We start from the raw sequence: 13484 nt of genomic DNA, 5'->3' as shown, positions 1-13484 counted from the left end.
CAGGAATCCTCGCGTGGAAGACGTGAGGAAAGGCAGCAGGGTGAGGTGCAGCTGCTCTGCTTCTGCAGAGCCCCTTCCTGTCTGAAGGGAGAAGAGTGCTCCAAACACTGAGTTTCGTTCCACAGCGTGGTCTTTAAAAGCATAAACACCTCATGAACAGAAAGCAAAACCACCTCCTGGACCTGAAGGCAGCTGGGTTTTGATCTGCTGGGAGTTGTTCCTCCTGCAGATGTGGCTGCAGAGTATGGACGTGCAGCTCTGGGGGGGGCTCTGGGGTGCCAGGAGGTGCCCAGCTGGCTGTGGTGCCTGTGGCCAGGGAGGGCTTCTGCAGGCAGTGCCTCTGGGTCTGCTTAGGGATTCTTAGTCTCTTGTTCCCCCCTCACTGCTGCTTCTTAGCTGTGCTCTGTTCCTGACTGTTTCCTGATTTTATACAGGAGTCAACAGATTTTATATACATATATTTGTTTTTTTCACTTCCTGCTGCACGTAGCTCTGATGACATCTAGTCTGGAGGCCTGACATTAGTTTTCTGGCAAATGATCCTGGCCTTGCTTTCAATCCATGCTCTGGCAAGCAGACATTAATCCATCCTTTGCCTGCTGCCACTTGTTTTTGTTACCATGCACAGGGTTTTTCCCAGACAGAATCTGGAATCTGCATTCAGCAGCTTTGTGTGGTGTGGCTGTTCTCTTGTAATCACCTTCCAAGGGTTTGAGAATGTAATTTACCTGCAAAAGAGTTGGCTTGTGATCCTCCTCTGCATTATGGACCTAGCCTTGGGAGTTTCTGCTGCTGCTGAAAGCTCTGCAGTGACCAGCACTGCAGCCAGACCAGGAGGTCTTGGGGCTTGTCTTCTAGTGGCCTCTTATTTGAAAAGTCAGAGGCTGTGCTGCTGTTCTGCAGGAATATATCTGAGCACAACTCCCTCTCTCCATTTACTCACATTTCTTTCTCCCTTTTGCTCTTTGCTTCCCTTTGCTGCTTCTCTTTGCTATGGAAAGCAATTTAGGAGGTGCTGCCCTTTTGTACCCATCCCCTGACTTTCCTCTGCCAGATTTCTGTACATAGCTTTCTTTCCCATTATTTCTGCCAGCTAAGTGCAGCCTAATACCTGAATAATGCAGCTATTGGGGGAAGCAGAAAGGGGAGTGTTAATAAAGCATAGCTGGCCAAACGAGCTGTTCTACCAGTGTGGTCTCATCCTTCTGCCTTCCCTGAGCATCATTCCTGGATGTGTCGTGGCCTTCCAGGATCTGAAGGAGGCCTACAGGATATCTGGGGAAGGACTTCTGCAGGCCCATGTAAGTGATAGGATGAGGGTTAATGGCCTCAAATGAAGAGGGAAGATCTAGGTTAGAAATTAGGAAGAAGTTTTTCACTCTGAGGGTGGTGAGACACTGGAACAGGTTGCCCAGGGAAGCTGTGGATGCTCCAGCCCTACAAGTGTTGAAGCCCAGGCTGGATGGGGCTTTGAGTAACCTGCTCTAGTGGGAGATGTCCCTGCCCATGGTAGGGGGGTTGGAATGAGGTGATCTTTAAGGTCCCTTCCAATTCAAACCATTCTATGATTTAATTGGTAGGAGCTGGGAGTTCATGGGGTGTGTTTTCCAGCACGCTCCCCTTGTCTTTGGGAAATGTCAAGCTTAATGTCTGTTGACTCCTGTATGAAGCTTGCAATTGTTTTCCTCTTCCTGTAGAAGAGCAAATTCACCCTGTTCTTTAAATACCAAAGGATGGAAGCAGAGGGGGCAGCACAGGTCCCTTCTTATCAGACTGAGGAGAGAGCTCCAGGAATCCTGTGCCTGGTGATGCTGATGAGTGATTACAGATGGCACTCCAGGCTGTGGCAAGGTTTGCCTTCTGGATACTTGTCACCATTCTTTCCTTACTATCTCTCAGAAAATGTTTTTTTTTAACATAAAACTGCAGCCTGTACCAGGGAAAAAGATATTTGAATGTCATAAAGCAATGTCAGCTGGCCAGAAGCCTGCAGGGCAGTGATTTGGAGGAAGGTGGTCTGGGTGCTTCTCAGCAGGCAGCCCAAGAGCAAAGCATGAGGAGTTAAAGCTCCTGCTGCCTCTTCACTGTGCCTTGGAAAGATTGAGAGATCAAGTTGTAGCATGTCATAGAAAACTAATGATCTGCTGAAAGCTGCACTGAGTGTCACTGGAGAAAAACAAACAGCTTGCTCCCTTTTGGGCTTCTGTGTGTTGCTGGCTGTTGGGGAGCCAAGTGTAGTTACTCAGTTCTTCCTGAATTAAGAACCTGTGAAGACAGGACAAGAGGAAACAGCCTCAAGTTGCCCCAGGGGAGGTTTCAGTTGTCCCTGAGGAACAATTTCTTGCCCTGGAGGGTTGCCCAGGGCTGTGCCAGGCTGCCCAGGGCAGTGGTGGAGTCCCCATCCCTGGAGGGGTTCCCAAGCCGTGGAGATGTGGGGTGAGGGACACGGGGCAGTGGGGACCTGGCAGGGATGGGGGAACATTTGGGCTCAGTCCGTTTAAAGGTTTCATCCAAGCCAAGCAATTCAGTGATGCTGTAAGGTTTTTAGTAGCTGTATCAAGTTGGGAAGCTTTGGGTAGGTCTAAGCACTTGCTTTCATAACACATTTCCTGTGGTTTATTTGGAACTCCTTCACTCTAGTTTCTCCTGTTCTGCTTGAAACACCACTGTTAAAAAATGAAGAAAATTTCTGCCTTCCTTTCAAAGCTGCCTGTGCTCATCTTTCCACTTCTTTAGCAACCTCTTCACTTGCCCTTCAGGGCTCACCTTCTGAGCTGATTTTTCCTGTGCCTTGCCTGTAAGGTAATATCCAGTTTCTTAAGGGCCTTTGCTTTAATGGCTCTTGCTTTTCCCAGTTGGATCTTGAGCTGCAGCCCAAGTGAGTTTTAAACCAGCTTCAGAGAAGATGAGTGATCCATTTCTCTTCCATGTGATGGCTGGGTGGTTTAGCTGGCCAGTTCTTTCTGTCCACTTCTCTGCTTTGGATGGCTCTTCTCTGGGCACTGGAGTCCAGCTTTATGGGAAGCTTGGATTATTGGAAAAATACAAATTTCTCTCTACCTTGTGGAGATTGAAATCTCTGTATGGCAGAGGAAGAAGAGTGTTGGAAAGTGGAGTGTTTGAGTGTACCCCAAGTATTAAGCCAAATTTTAGGGAGCTTGTGCATATCTTAACTTCTGGTCTCTCTTCCATTAAGATCCCAATACTGAATATTCAGGTGAAAATCTTCCCAGCTCTCTGCACGGTTGCAGGAACTATTTTCTCCTGTACAAACTACTTTGGTGTGATCTTCACGGGGGGAGTTGGCAAAAATGGATCCACTATAGCAGTAAGTACTTTGTTCTGCTGGTTACTCTTCAGCATACTTTCAGCCATGTCTGTAGTTTTTAGTTAACATAATAACCTCCTACGTGTGAAATATTTTCCTTTTAGTTCCTTGCTGGCTTGGGAAGAGCAAGATAATGTTGTCTGCATGAGGATAATACCTTTAAGACTCAAAAGCTTTCAAATTTGAGTGGTTAGAAGTGCTTATGGTACTTTAACATTTGCTTTTGAATTAATTAAAACAGGTTATGCAAATAGACACACCCTCCCCAAAGAGTTAACTGAGAAGTCCAATGCTAAAATCTATTCAGGAGGAAGTTTACCAGGCAGACTGGTTATGGTTTTGACCCTTGTGGAAGGTCTGTAGTATTCATTTCAGCAGTGAAGTATAGGTGGAGTTATCTGCACAACCACCTTCTGTTCCAGGGAAGGTGGTGACTGATTCTAGAGCCCTGGGAGTTTTCCAACAAGCATTTCCATACCAGCCTAACAACTGCTACCTGGAAGGCTGGTTTGAGGCCTCCTGGCTGGCACAGAAAAAGCAATAGCAGCATTGTCTTCTGTGAGCTGCTGCCTGTGTGTGACCATTGTCAGAACTTGACACTTCTTCCTGCCTAAAACCTTTTCTTCCCCAGCACAGGAAAAGTTCAACCACGTTCTCAGCTGTTGCTCCCTCCAGTTCCACCACACTTTGTTCCTGTTAGTGCCAGTGTTCAGAAAGAGGTGTTCTGCTGTGATTTCAGTTAGAGGCCACCCATTGCATGCCCCGTGGGTTTGGCTTATCCAGGTTTCTCTGCACCATGCAGTTTGTTCACCTAACCCTGGGACTTTCTCTTGCTGCAGGGAACCAGTGTCCTCTCCCCTTTCCTTCACATCGGCTCCGTGATCGCCTTGGCTGCCATGATCTACAAGAAGTCTGCTGTGCAGCTCTTTGAAAGGCACCCCTGCTTGTACATCCTTACTTTTGGCTTTGTGTCTGCCAAGATAACAAATAAACTCGTGGTAAGTGCACCAGCACCTTCGAGTTCCTTCTTACTGTAGTAAAACTCTGTAGATTTGAAGTTGCTCTGACTCTCTTGCATCTCTCTGTACTGAATTGATACTCATGCTTTACTTTAAGTAGCTTGGAGGTGCAGCAGAGCCTTTCTTCTGTCTGGAAGGGGTTGGTTAAACCTCAGACTCATGCCATGGTCACACAGTCAGTGCCATACAGCTTGCAGCTGCCTGAGTTCTGTTCCTCTTTCCCAGCTGTTTGCTCACACTTCTGCACGTGTGTGATGGGCTGGGCAGGAGCAGAGGTGCCTCAGACCCTAGTTTTGTTCCTTCCTCTTTCCCAGCTGTTTGCTCACACTTCTGCACGTGTGTGATGGGTGATGGAGGAGCAGAGGTGCCTCAGACCCTCCTCAGAGGCACCTGCAGAGGGGAGGGAGGTTTGGGAGGAGGAGAGAAGGTGACAGAGGTGCTGAGGTTTGGAATGGCTTCTCAGGGCTTAACTTCAACAGTTGGAGAGAAATAGTGGTTAAAATTATTACCAGGGAACTGATGTCACTGCTTTCAGGAGAGGAGCTGCTAGAAGTGGGGTCGTGGTGTAGGGCAGCCTGTGGGCATGGGTGGGACAGTCACACACAACCACACAATCAAACTGTAACCAGAGAGGGTGATCCCTGTGGCATGGGGACAGATGGGTGGAGGGAGAGGAGCACCAAGTGTCTCTCACTTCTGAAGTTCTACCAGCTTTGTTTCTGGGCTCAACTAAACCTTAAAAGTTACCAATCTGCTTCTATTTTACCATTTTGTTTCTGCCAGGAGGAAGAGTTTATAGGCTGGAAAATGTTAGGGTGTTTTGTTTTTTCCTGTTGCTACATTTCTTGCTCTAGTAAAAGCTCCAAGATGCCTGGTTTGCAGAGAAGCATAGCTGCAGACTTCCATGGGGAAAGCAGCTAATGCTGCTGAAGTCCTGGCTACAGCTTGAACTGTGACTTTTTTGGCTTTATGCATTCTGAAATCACTCACCCTTGGCTGCTGTGTGTTTATGTCTTAAACTTCCTGTTTTCTTAATGTAGGTTGCACACATGACCAAGAGTGAGATGCACCTGTATGACACAGCTTTCATAGGCCCAGCACTGCTGTTCCTGGACCAGTATTTTAACAGCTTTATCGACGAGTATATTGTGCTCTGGATTGCCCTGGTGAGTACACTGGGGACCCTCATGAACATTCCTGTGCTCCCAGGGGTGGTGTTGGTGTTGGTCGAGCCTGGCTGACTCCCCTGGGAAGTTTAAACTGTTTGGATATTTGCCACGTTGCTTTAAAAGCTTAGAACAGCTTATTTTGAAGATGTGTTGATGCCTTGGTGGTGAGGAGGGTGTTTGGGTGCAGTGCAAGTGGAGCTTGGCTGTGCCTTGAGCTCTGGAAAGTGTCCCAGTAGCAGCAGCAGCACCCAGGAGGAAAAATATCTTCAGTTAAACTCACACGTGCTTATCAAGCACTCAAGTATTACCTACCAAAACACTGCCAGCCTTGGAATAAAATGGGTGATTTCTGCATGGTTATCAGCACTGCATGGAGCATCCCACAGGATCTCTGTAGCTAGAATTCAGAGCCTGTTCTTACAAAGCTGGAAGAAAGCCCAACATGACCAGGAACTCCTCACTGATGGATTCCCACAACTGGAGATTTAATTCATGAAAAGCCAACCCCAGTGCTTTTAATCTGAACCAGGCAATGTGATGTTCCACCCTGGTGGGACCCCCTATGGAAACAGATCTAAATGTGTCATTTCTTTCCCTTGGCAGATCCTTTCTCTCTTTGATTTGCTTCGATACTGTGTCAGTGTGTGCAATCAGATTGCTGCCCATCTGCACATCCACGTGTTCAGAATCAAGTCCTCCTCCTCCTCCTCCTCCATGCATTCTAATCACCATTAGTGAACTGGGGAGTCACCGTGTGGAGAAACACAAGAGAGTTGGTTTTCTACATGAATGGATGTGGTGAGAAGTAGGAGACTAAGGCAAAAAGCAGATTAAGAACCAAGTAATTTATAATAATCAATGTCATATAACTTCTCTTCTTTATCAGTAACACTCCTTAACTAGTCTCCTGCCTGAGGGAGTGGATTCCAAGTGCACAGTAGTCAACTCTACATGTAGTCAACTCTGTTGGTTGAAGGCCTGGGAAGCATGCAGGGAGGAACTCTGTCTTTGTAATTCCCTTGATTACAAAATAACCCATCTATGGTGAATGGATCCCCCAACAACTGAAGTTTCTAATGTAGTATAATTACAGCTGCAATACAACTTGCTTTTAATTTTAATATTTCATCATCTCTTAGTGAAATCCTTGTTTAGTGTCCACTTGAAATTTATTTACTAAAGACCTGAGCTGGTAAAACCAGAGATATCTCACTAGCTTGTGTGGCTGAAGCAGGGTTGGAGTCCAGGCTGGTGTGGTTCTTTTGCTTCTGCATTGCTGATCAGAGCAATTCCTTGCTGAGGAATAATGGCTTGAACAGGGTGAGGGGGAAGGGGTGACCAGCATGCAAAATAGTGTGGTATCTTTGTCAATTAATTTTATTTTTTTAAATAAACATTATCTAAAAAGAAAAAAACTTATTTCTTGATTTTCTTCAGTGGAAAGAGTATAAAAAAAAAAAAAGATTTTACTGTTTACTTTTTTATGTACAAAACAAGCAAAACTTCCTTTCTGCTCTTAATAAATAAGAATTCTGAGAGCAACAGTTGGCTTCAGATGTGTGTGTTGCTCTGTCCTCCTTAGACTTACCCAGTACACTCCTGCCTGGGATTTAAAAGCAATTTTCTAATGCTTCCTGTGTATCTTGTCATCCCAGGATCTCCAGGAGCTTTCTCTGCCACACAGGGCAGTAAGTTTGGGGTGGGGTATTGTTTTAAAACCATTTTAAATGTGGCAAACTGCATCAGGGAGGTTAAATTGGATTTAATGGAGGGTTTAATTGCCTGATAGTGAAGTGATTCAATGTGTGCCTTGAGGGGAACTTCAGAGCCTGAACAAAGGGCTCAGGTTTGCTGTGCAGAGCAGCACAGGATCAGCCATGGCTGTGAGGGACCTGCTCCAGGGACAGCTGGTGGGGGGTGGCAGGAGCCTGGAGACTCCAGACCTGCTCCTCTGACCATCAGGCAGCTCAAGGGGGTAAGGAAATGCCTCTGTCTAGTGGGAACCCAGAGCCACAGCAGTACCCGAAGACAACTGCACGTGGCTGTTCTTTGAAGGAATTAAGCCCAGCTTGCTATAAAAACAACCCAAAAAACCCTCAGCAACAATAAATCAGACCCACACGTGGCCACAGGCAGCGGTGACACGAATTTCCTGTGATGCTCTGGTGGTTAGAAACTGCTGGGGAAGTGGAGAGAAAGTTCAGTTCCTCCAGTGAGGGGAGAGCAGCTTTTAAACCCTTCTTCCAACCTCTCTGGGACACGACCCAGAGTCAGGCTCTGGGGCCAGGCTCCTGAAGTGTCCTTGCTGAGACACAGGACTGCTTGGGCTGGAGAAGGACACAGGATGAGGGTGGGTGAAAGGTGGTTGCTGAAGTGTTTGGCTCTGAGGAAAGAATTTCCTCACTGTGAGGGTGGTGAGACAGCAGAGCAGCTGTGGGTGTCCTGCTCCTGGAGGTGTTCATTGCCAGGCTGCATGGGGCTTTGAGGAACCTGCTCTAATGGGAGGGGTCCCTGCCCATGGCAGCTGGGGGGTTGAGCTAGAATAGGTTGGAAGGTCTTTAAGGTTCCTTCTGACCTATTCTATGATCTGGGGCTGGCTCCTGCTTGAGATGCTGCAGGAAGTAGAACTGAGATGCTTCTCCAGCCAAGCACTTGGTGCATGGATGTGCTGTCTGCAACTCCCTGACAGGAGCCTGGAGCCAGGGGGGGGTCGGGCTCTGCTCCCAAGGGACAAGGGACAGGACAAGAGGAAAGGGCCTCAAGTTGCCCCAGGGGAGGTTTCAGTTGTCCCTGAGGAACAATTTCTTGCCCTGGAGGGTTGCCCAGGGCTGTGCCAGGCTGCCCAGGGCAGTGGTGGTGTCCCCACCCCTGGAGGGGTTTCCAAGCCGTGGAGCTGTGGGGTGAGGGACACGGGGCAGTGGGGACCTGGCAGTGCTGGGGGATGGTTGGACTCCATCTCCTTAAAGGTCTTTTCCAACCAAAACAATTCTGTGATTCTATGATTCTCTGAGTGGAAGAGTTTGGGTTCCTTCCTGGAGGGTGGTGCCACTTCAAGAAGTGAGTTGGAGGTCCTGCCTTGGGGCTGGGGCAGGGGAGAGAGGAGGAACAGCCTCAGGATGAAACTGCTGTGGGCTTCCCCACATCTTCCTGAACTCAGGGGCACATGCAGCTGGGGCCCTTTGGGGACCTGGCCCTGGGGGTCCCTCTGAGGCTGAGGGAGACTTTGGTTCCTACATCCTGACCGTGCCCAGCTCCTGGAAGTGTCCCAGTCCCCATGTCTCTACCAGGGGTGTCCCCAGTGTGCCAGGGGGCAGCTGTCTCTGGTGTCACAGCTTTAGGTACAGCAGGGATTTGGAGAATTGGTTCAGTTTTAACCATACTCAGCTGGGTGCTGGTTTTTGGCAGCATGAAGTGGGTGCAAAACTCGGTTCCTTGGAAAGTCCCTCCCTGGTTTAGCAGAGGTGAGGGTGAGGAAATCATGCAGGGGGTTCAGAATCAAGCTGCTGTGAATAATTCCTCACTGATACTTGAGGCTGGTGAAGGAGTTAAGTCTTTAAAGGGATGTCTAGGACCAAACTTTCATTTATGGAACGTGTCTAAGCTGAAGCCTGTTGATGTTCAGGGAATGGGATGGGGCATCTTTTCCTCAGCTTCTCCTTTCCTGGAACTTTGGCTGCTCTGTGTTCAGCCAGCCAGGAAAAAAAAAATCTCATCTCTACCCTGCTAAAGCTTCAGCATCCTCAGGGGAGTGAGTGCTGGGGATCCAGGCTGCAGGAGGGGTTGCTGAGGACCTACATGTTGTGTAAGTGCCTGTAGTAAGTAGAAGAAATGAACCTCCCCCCTGGCCCTCCTCGATGACAACGCTGGCTGGAGACCTGAGAGAGCCCTGAGAGCAGAGGGACAGGTCGTGGCACCTCCTGCCCTCTTTCTGTTCCATCTGAGGGGCAGTTTTGTTTCATGCTGGTAGCTTTTAATAGCTGCAGAGAAGCTGAATCATTTCCAGCGAGCAGGAGGTGGAGGCTGCACAACTTTTTGGAGGTTGAAGCGGGTGGGAAGTGATGGGAGGCAGGAGCTGTGTCTGTCACTGGGGTGACCTGAAGCTCTCAGCAATCAGCTCGTGCTGGTGCTGGGAGGTTCAATACCCCCAGGACTGTTTGCTGGCAGCCAGGCCAGCTGGCAGAGGGGCACAGATGCCACCACGGGGAAACTTATCTTCCAAGCAGGGCAACCACGTGGCAGGAGCTGAACCCCGAGCTGGGAGCAGAGCCTGAGCTGCCTCCAGTTGTTTGTAGGAGGGTGAAGTTGGCTCCTGCTCTGCTGGGAACTATGTGAACAATTTAGCAGAATAAATGAGAGCTTTCCAGTTCAGGGCAAACATTTCTTGGCCCTGTTTGATTTAGCCTTGTGGTCTTAGATCAAGTGTTAGGCAAGCCTTGAGCAGGAGGAAGGGTTTAAAAGTGTGCTGGGAGTTTTGCTGAGATGCTGGAAGTGTCCAGGCTCCCAGCAAACAGCAGCTGAGTTCACAAGCAGGTGGTTGAAGAGAAGCAGACTGAGCTCAGAGCAGCAAACTGAGGATTCATTCAGCAGCTGCCCTTTCAGCAGGGTGTCTCTGTGATTTGTTGACCTGGGTTGGTCACAGGGACGTGGATCCTTCGTGCCAAACACAGTCTGTCCCTCCTGGTGTTACAGGGAAGCTCTTGCCAGGCTGCTCTGGTTGGGGGAGTGAGCAAGCATGACAATATCAAGCTGCTTTTTAATGTTCAGGCCAAGCCAGCTCCAGAAAACCTTAAAAGCTGCTGCTCAGGGATGAGATCAGTCACACAGGCTTGGGAAACGAGGACAGAGAGGTCAGGAAGAAAGGGAAAAGGTGTGAGAAGAGTGGGGGGAGAGACCTGGGGGTCCTGGGGTAGCTTGTGCCAATGGGCTTGTTTTCTTTCCAGCATCTTCAGCTACCACCTGTAGTTCTGAAGATGGTGGGGGGGAGACAAGTTACTGCCAGAAAAGTTGCTCCTGTTACTCTTTACCAGTTCCTTCTGTCATCCTGTGGCCAACCAAGGAGCTGAGCCAAGAGCTGATGGGCTTCCCAAAGGATTTTCCCCAAAGGGAATGGATCTAGATCCCTTTTTCCACAGCAATACTCAAAGAAAAGGTGCTTTAAGTCACTTTAACATCCCATCTCAACCTATTCTTTGTAGCACCAGCCCTTTTAACTCCCTGTAGTGAGCCCTTGCTGACATCTGTAGCACTGATTACATCTGAACAGCATTTTTTTTAATTTAAGGATCTGGTTTTGTTTATCTGTTTCCAGCAGCTAAGGAATAAATCCTTCTGTTGCATCTTCCTCTGACAGGAATTAATGCTGGAGTTGATGATCTTACAGGTCTTTTCCAACCTAAATGATTCTGTGAGCTTCTCAAAACAGTCATGAACAGGCAGGAGAAGGGGGAGGCAAGTGGTCTTTCCATCTTGATAGGTGCCCCTGATGTTCCACACACACAACCTGCTGCTGGCAGGTGAACATTTTTCAGTGAAAAACGACACAGAAAAAGAACATTAACCTTTAATTTCCTGTAGTTAAACCTGTAACACTCTCTCTGCCCACGAGTGGGGACCTGTAGACACCCACAGCGCCCCAAACCCCCTTTTTTTCCTAACAAATCTTGTCCCCCCAACCAGAATTCAGCTTTAAATCTACTGCAGACAACACATTTCGGCGACAGCTCTTCAATGAGCTGCCAGGATTCAAAAGAAGTTGGCAGCAAACCCAGAAACAAGGTTGGTGACACGTTTTACTACAGGATTTAACAAAAACTTCCTCCCTACCCCAAGCTGTTGATCAGCCCTTTCCACCCCCTGCAAACCACAGCCCTGGGGCCTTCACGGTTTGCCTGCAGCACAAATAAATAACCCCTTGGAAAAGAATATTTTTCATTCTTTATAGACCTAAAACAGGCTCTGAGTGGTACCAGAGAAGCTCTGGAGGGAACCTCTGAAACCCACCGTGACTGTTCCTGCTGGAGTTTAACCACGAGCTCCTCATGACAGAACAGCAAGTGAGATGGTGGTTGATAACAGAAACCCTGGAACCTTACTCAAAACCTGATTTTCAAAACCTAAGTCTGTTTTAATTAGAAAACTACTCATCCTTTTATTTCCTCTAACAACCCTCTAGCTACTCATCTTTTTATTTCCTCTAAAAATTCTCTAGCTACTCATCTTTTTTTTTTCCCCTCTAACAATTCTCTAGCTACTCATATTTTTTTGTTCTCTAACTACTCATCTTTTTTTTTCCCCTCTAACGATTCTCTAACTACTCATCCTTTTTTTATTTTACCTCTAGCAATCACTCTACAACCTTTGCTGTCCTGCAGCCCTCTGCCCCACTTCCCTCCCTCCCTGCCTGAGGTCCTGATGGGGCCAAAGACTCTGTGCAGGGCCAGCACCTTATGTCACAGTTTGTCCCTGTTGCCAGCAAGACTGGAAAAGAAATCCCAGCCTGCTGCTAGCTCTGTGCAAAAGAGTTTTCCAGTGCAACGATGCCCTGAGGAAAAAAAGGAAGGGTAGAAACTGGTGTTCAGTGCTGCCCACGCAGCTCCAGAGGCACGGCTGGGTGGGAACCAGGGGCCAGATCCAGCAGGGTGCAGAGTGCTCTGCCCTTGGCCGGGGCACGTGTGGAGTCTGGGCAGCGTGGTGCTGCTGGCACCCAGCCCTGCTCCCTCAGGAGGCCCTTCGGTGCTTCTTCTGCTCGTGGTACTCTGCTATTTTCTTCTGGAAATAGGCTGTGGGTGAGAAAAGGTGGTTGGTGAAGTGGAGGGGACAGAGGGGGGCACAGCCCAATTCCTGGGTGCCCCCTTGGAGCCAAACCGTGCTGGGTTGTGGATGATTCCACCCAGGAGAGGACCCAGGTGAGGTTGGGGAGGTTGTGGTCCCACCCATCCCTCTCACCCACCCCCGCTGGGCTCCATCGTGCTGGGTTAGGGTAAGATTTGAACCCCCACCTTTGCCCCTGTTGAGCTTTTTTGTTTCCCCTCCAACCCACAAGGAAGGGGGAGCCCCTGGGAGTGGGAACAGCCAAAAAGGTGGCACAGACTGGGGGTGAAATGGGGGAGCTGGGCTGGTGCCACCAGCACGTGGCTGATGGAGCACAAGGGCAGCAGCAGCCTCTCCACTCTCCCCCAGCACAGCAAGACCTTGGGGGTGCTCAGCCCCACGCTGGGGTGTCTCCGACCACCCAGAGATGTTCTGGGTGGCTTCTGCAGCCTCCACCAGCCCTGCCTGTCCTCGTCCCAGGCTGGGAGGGGGGTCAGCTCTGCCCAGTGCCCTGGGGGTGCCCAGGAAGGGGGAAGGACCAAGGCTGGCACCCCGGGTGTGCGTGGGGCAGGCAGCAGGGAGGAGTCAGGGCGGGAGAAGCCCCCCCCCGGCTCCTGCCTGCCACCAAGCCAAATATTTGTGTTGCTCCTGGCACTTTTGCTTCCACACCGAGCTCCCAGCAGAGCCTGCCCAGTCCCCAGGCAAGCAGCAAGAGCTGAAATGAGCCAGGGAGGTGGTGGTTTGGGGGGTTTTTTTTGGCTTGTTTGGCAGAGAAATGCAGCTGGTGAAGCACACGGGAGCTGCTGGCTGCCCTGGGCATCCTCAGCCTCTGGGGCACCTCTGGGGCACCTCTGGGGCATCTCTTCCCCTTCACCAACTCGCCGTTTACCTTCCTGGGGCATCCTGCTCTTCTCAGCTTCCTCCATGAACAGGGAGAACATGTTGGTCTTCACAAACTTCTTCACGAACCTGCGGCTGCTCTTGGAGGGGATGGCCTTGCAGAAGGCTCGTTCCTGGAAGGTCCCTGAGCCATTCTTACTCCACTTGATGTGGGAGGCGTAGTGACCCACCAGCCGGACAAAGAACTGCACAAAGGCCTCTGAGATGAGCACGTTCACCTGCTCGGCTGCTGGAAGAGGACACAGCATGAGAGGGGAG

At 49.5% G+C, this 13484-nt stretch overlaps 2 protein-coding genes across 2 annotated transcripts in view; one reads left to right on the top strand and one right to left on the bottom strand.

Moving 5' to 3' along the window:
* Positions 1-6953, top strand: part of CEPT1 (choline/ethanolamine phosphotransferase 1) — a 30683-nt gene extending 23730 nt beyond the window's left edge. The window contains 4 exon segments of the mRNA XM_008947624.1: positions 3197-3328; positions 4168-4326; positions 5388-5513; positions 6120-6953. Of these exon segments, the coding sequence (XP_008945872.1) occupies positions 3197-3328; positions 4168-4326; positions 5388-5513; positions 6120-6251 (549 nt within the window). The 3' untranslated portion in view covers positions 6252-6953.
* A 5280-nt stretch (positions 6954-12233) lies between these two features.
* The window catches only part of DENND2D (DENN/MADD domain containing 2D), a gene marked incomplete at its 5' end in the record, with an annotated part of 5454 nt that continues 4203 nt past the window's right edge, over positions 12234-13484 (bottom strand). The window contains 2 exons of the mRNA XM_008947625.1: positions 12234-12295; positions 13216-13455. Coding sequence (XP_008945873.1) covers positions 12234-12295; positions 13216-13455 — 302 coding nt within the window. The remainder of the gene's footprint in view (positions 12296-13215; positions 13456-13484) is intronic.

This window comes from Merops nubicus, unplaced genomic scaffold (assembly GCF_000691845.1).
Source record: "Merops nubicus isolate BGI_N331 unplaced genomic scaffold, ASM69184v1 scaffold6709, whole genome shotgun sequence".
In the NCBI taxonomy this organism is placed as follows: Eukaryota; Metazoa; Chordata; class Aves; order Coraciiformes; family Meropidae; genus Merops; species Merops nubicus.
Note: the sequence above shows the minus strand (reverse complement) of the source record. Positions and strands in the feature narration are given on the sequence as shown.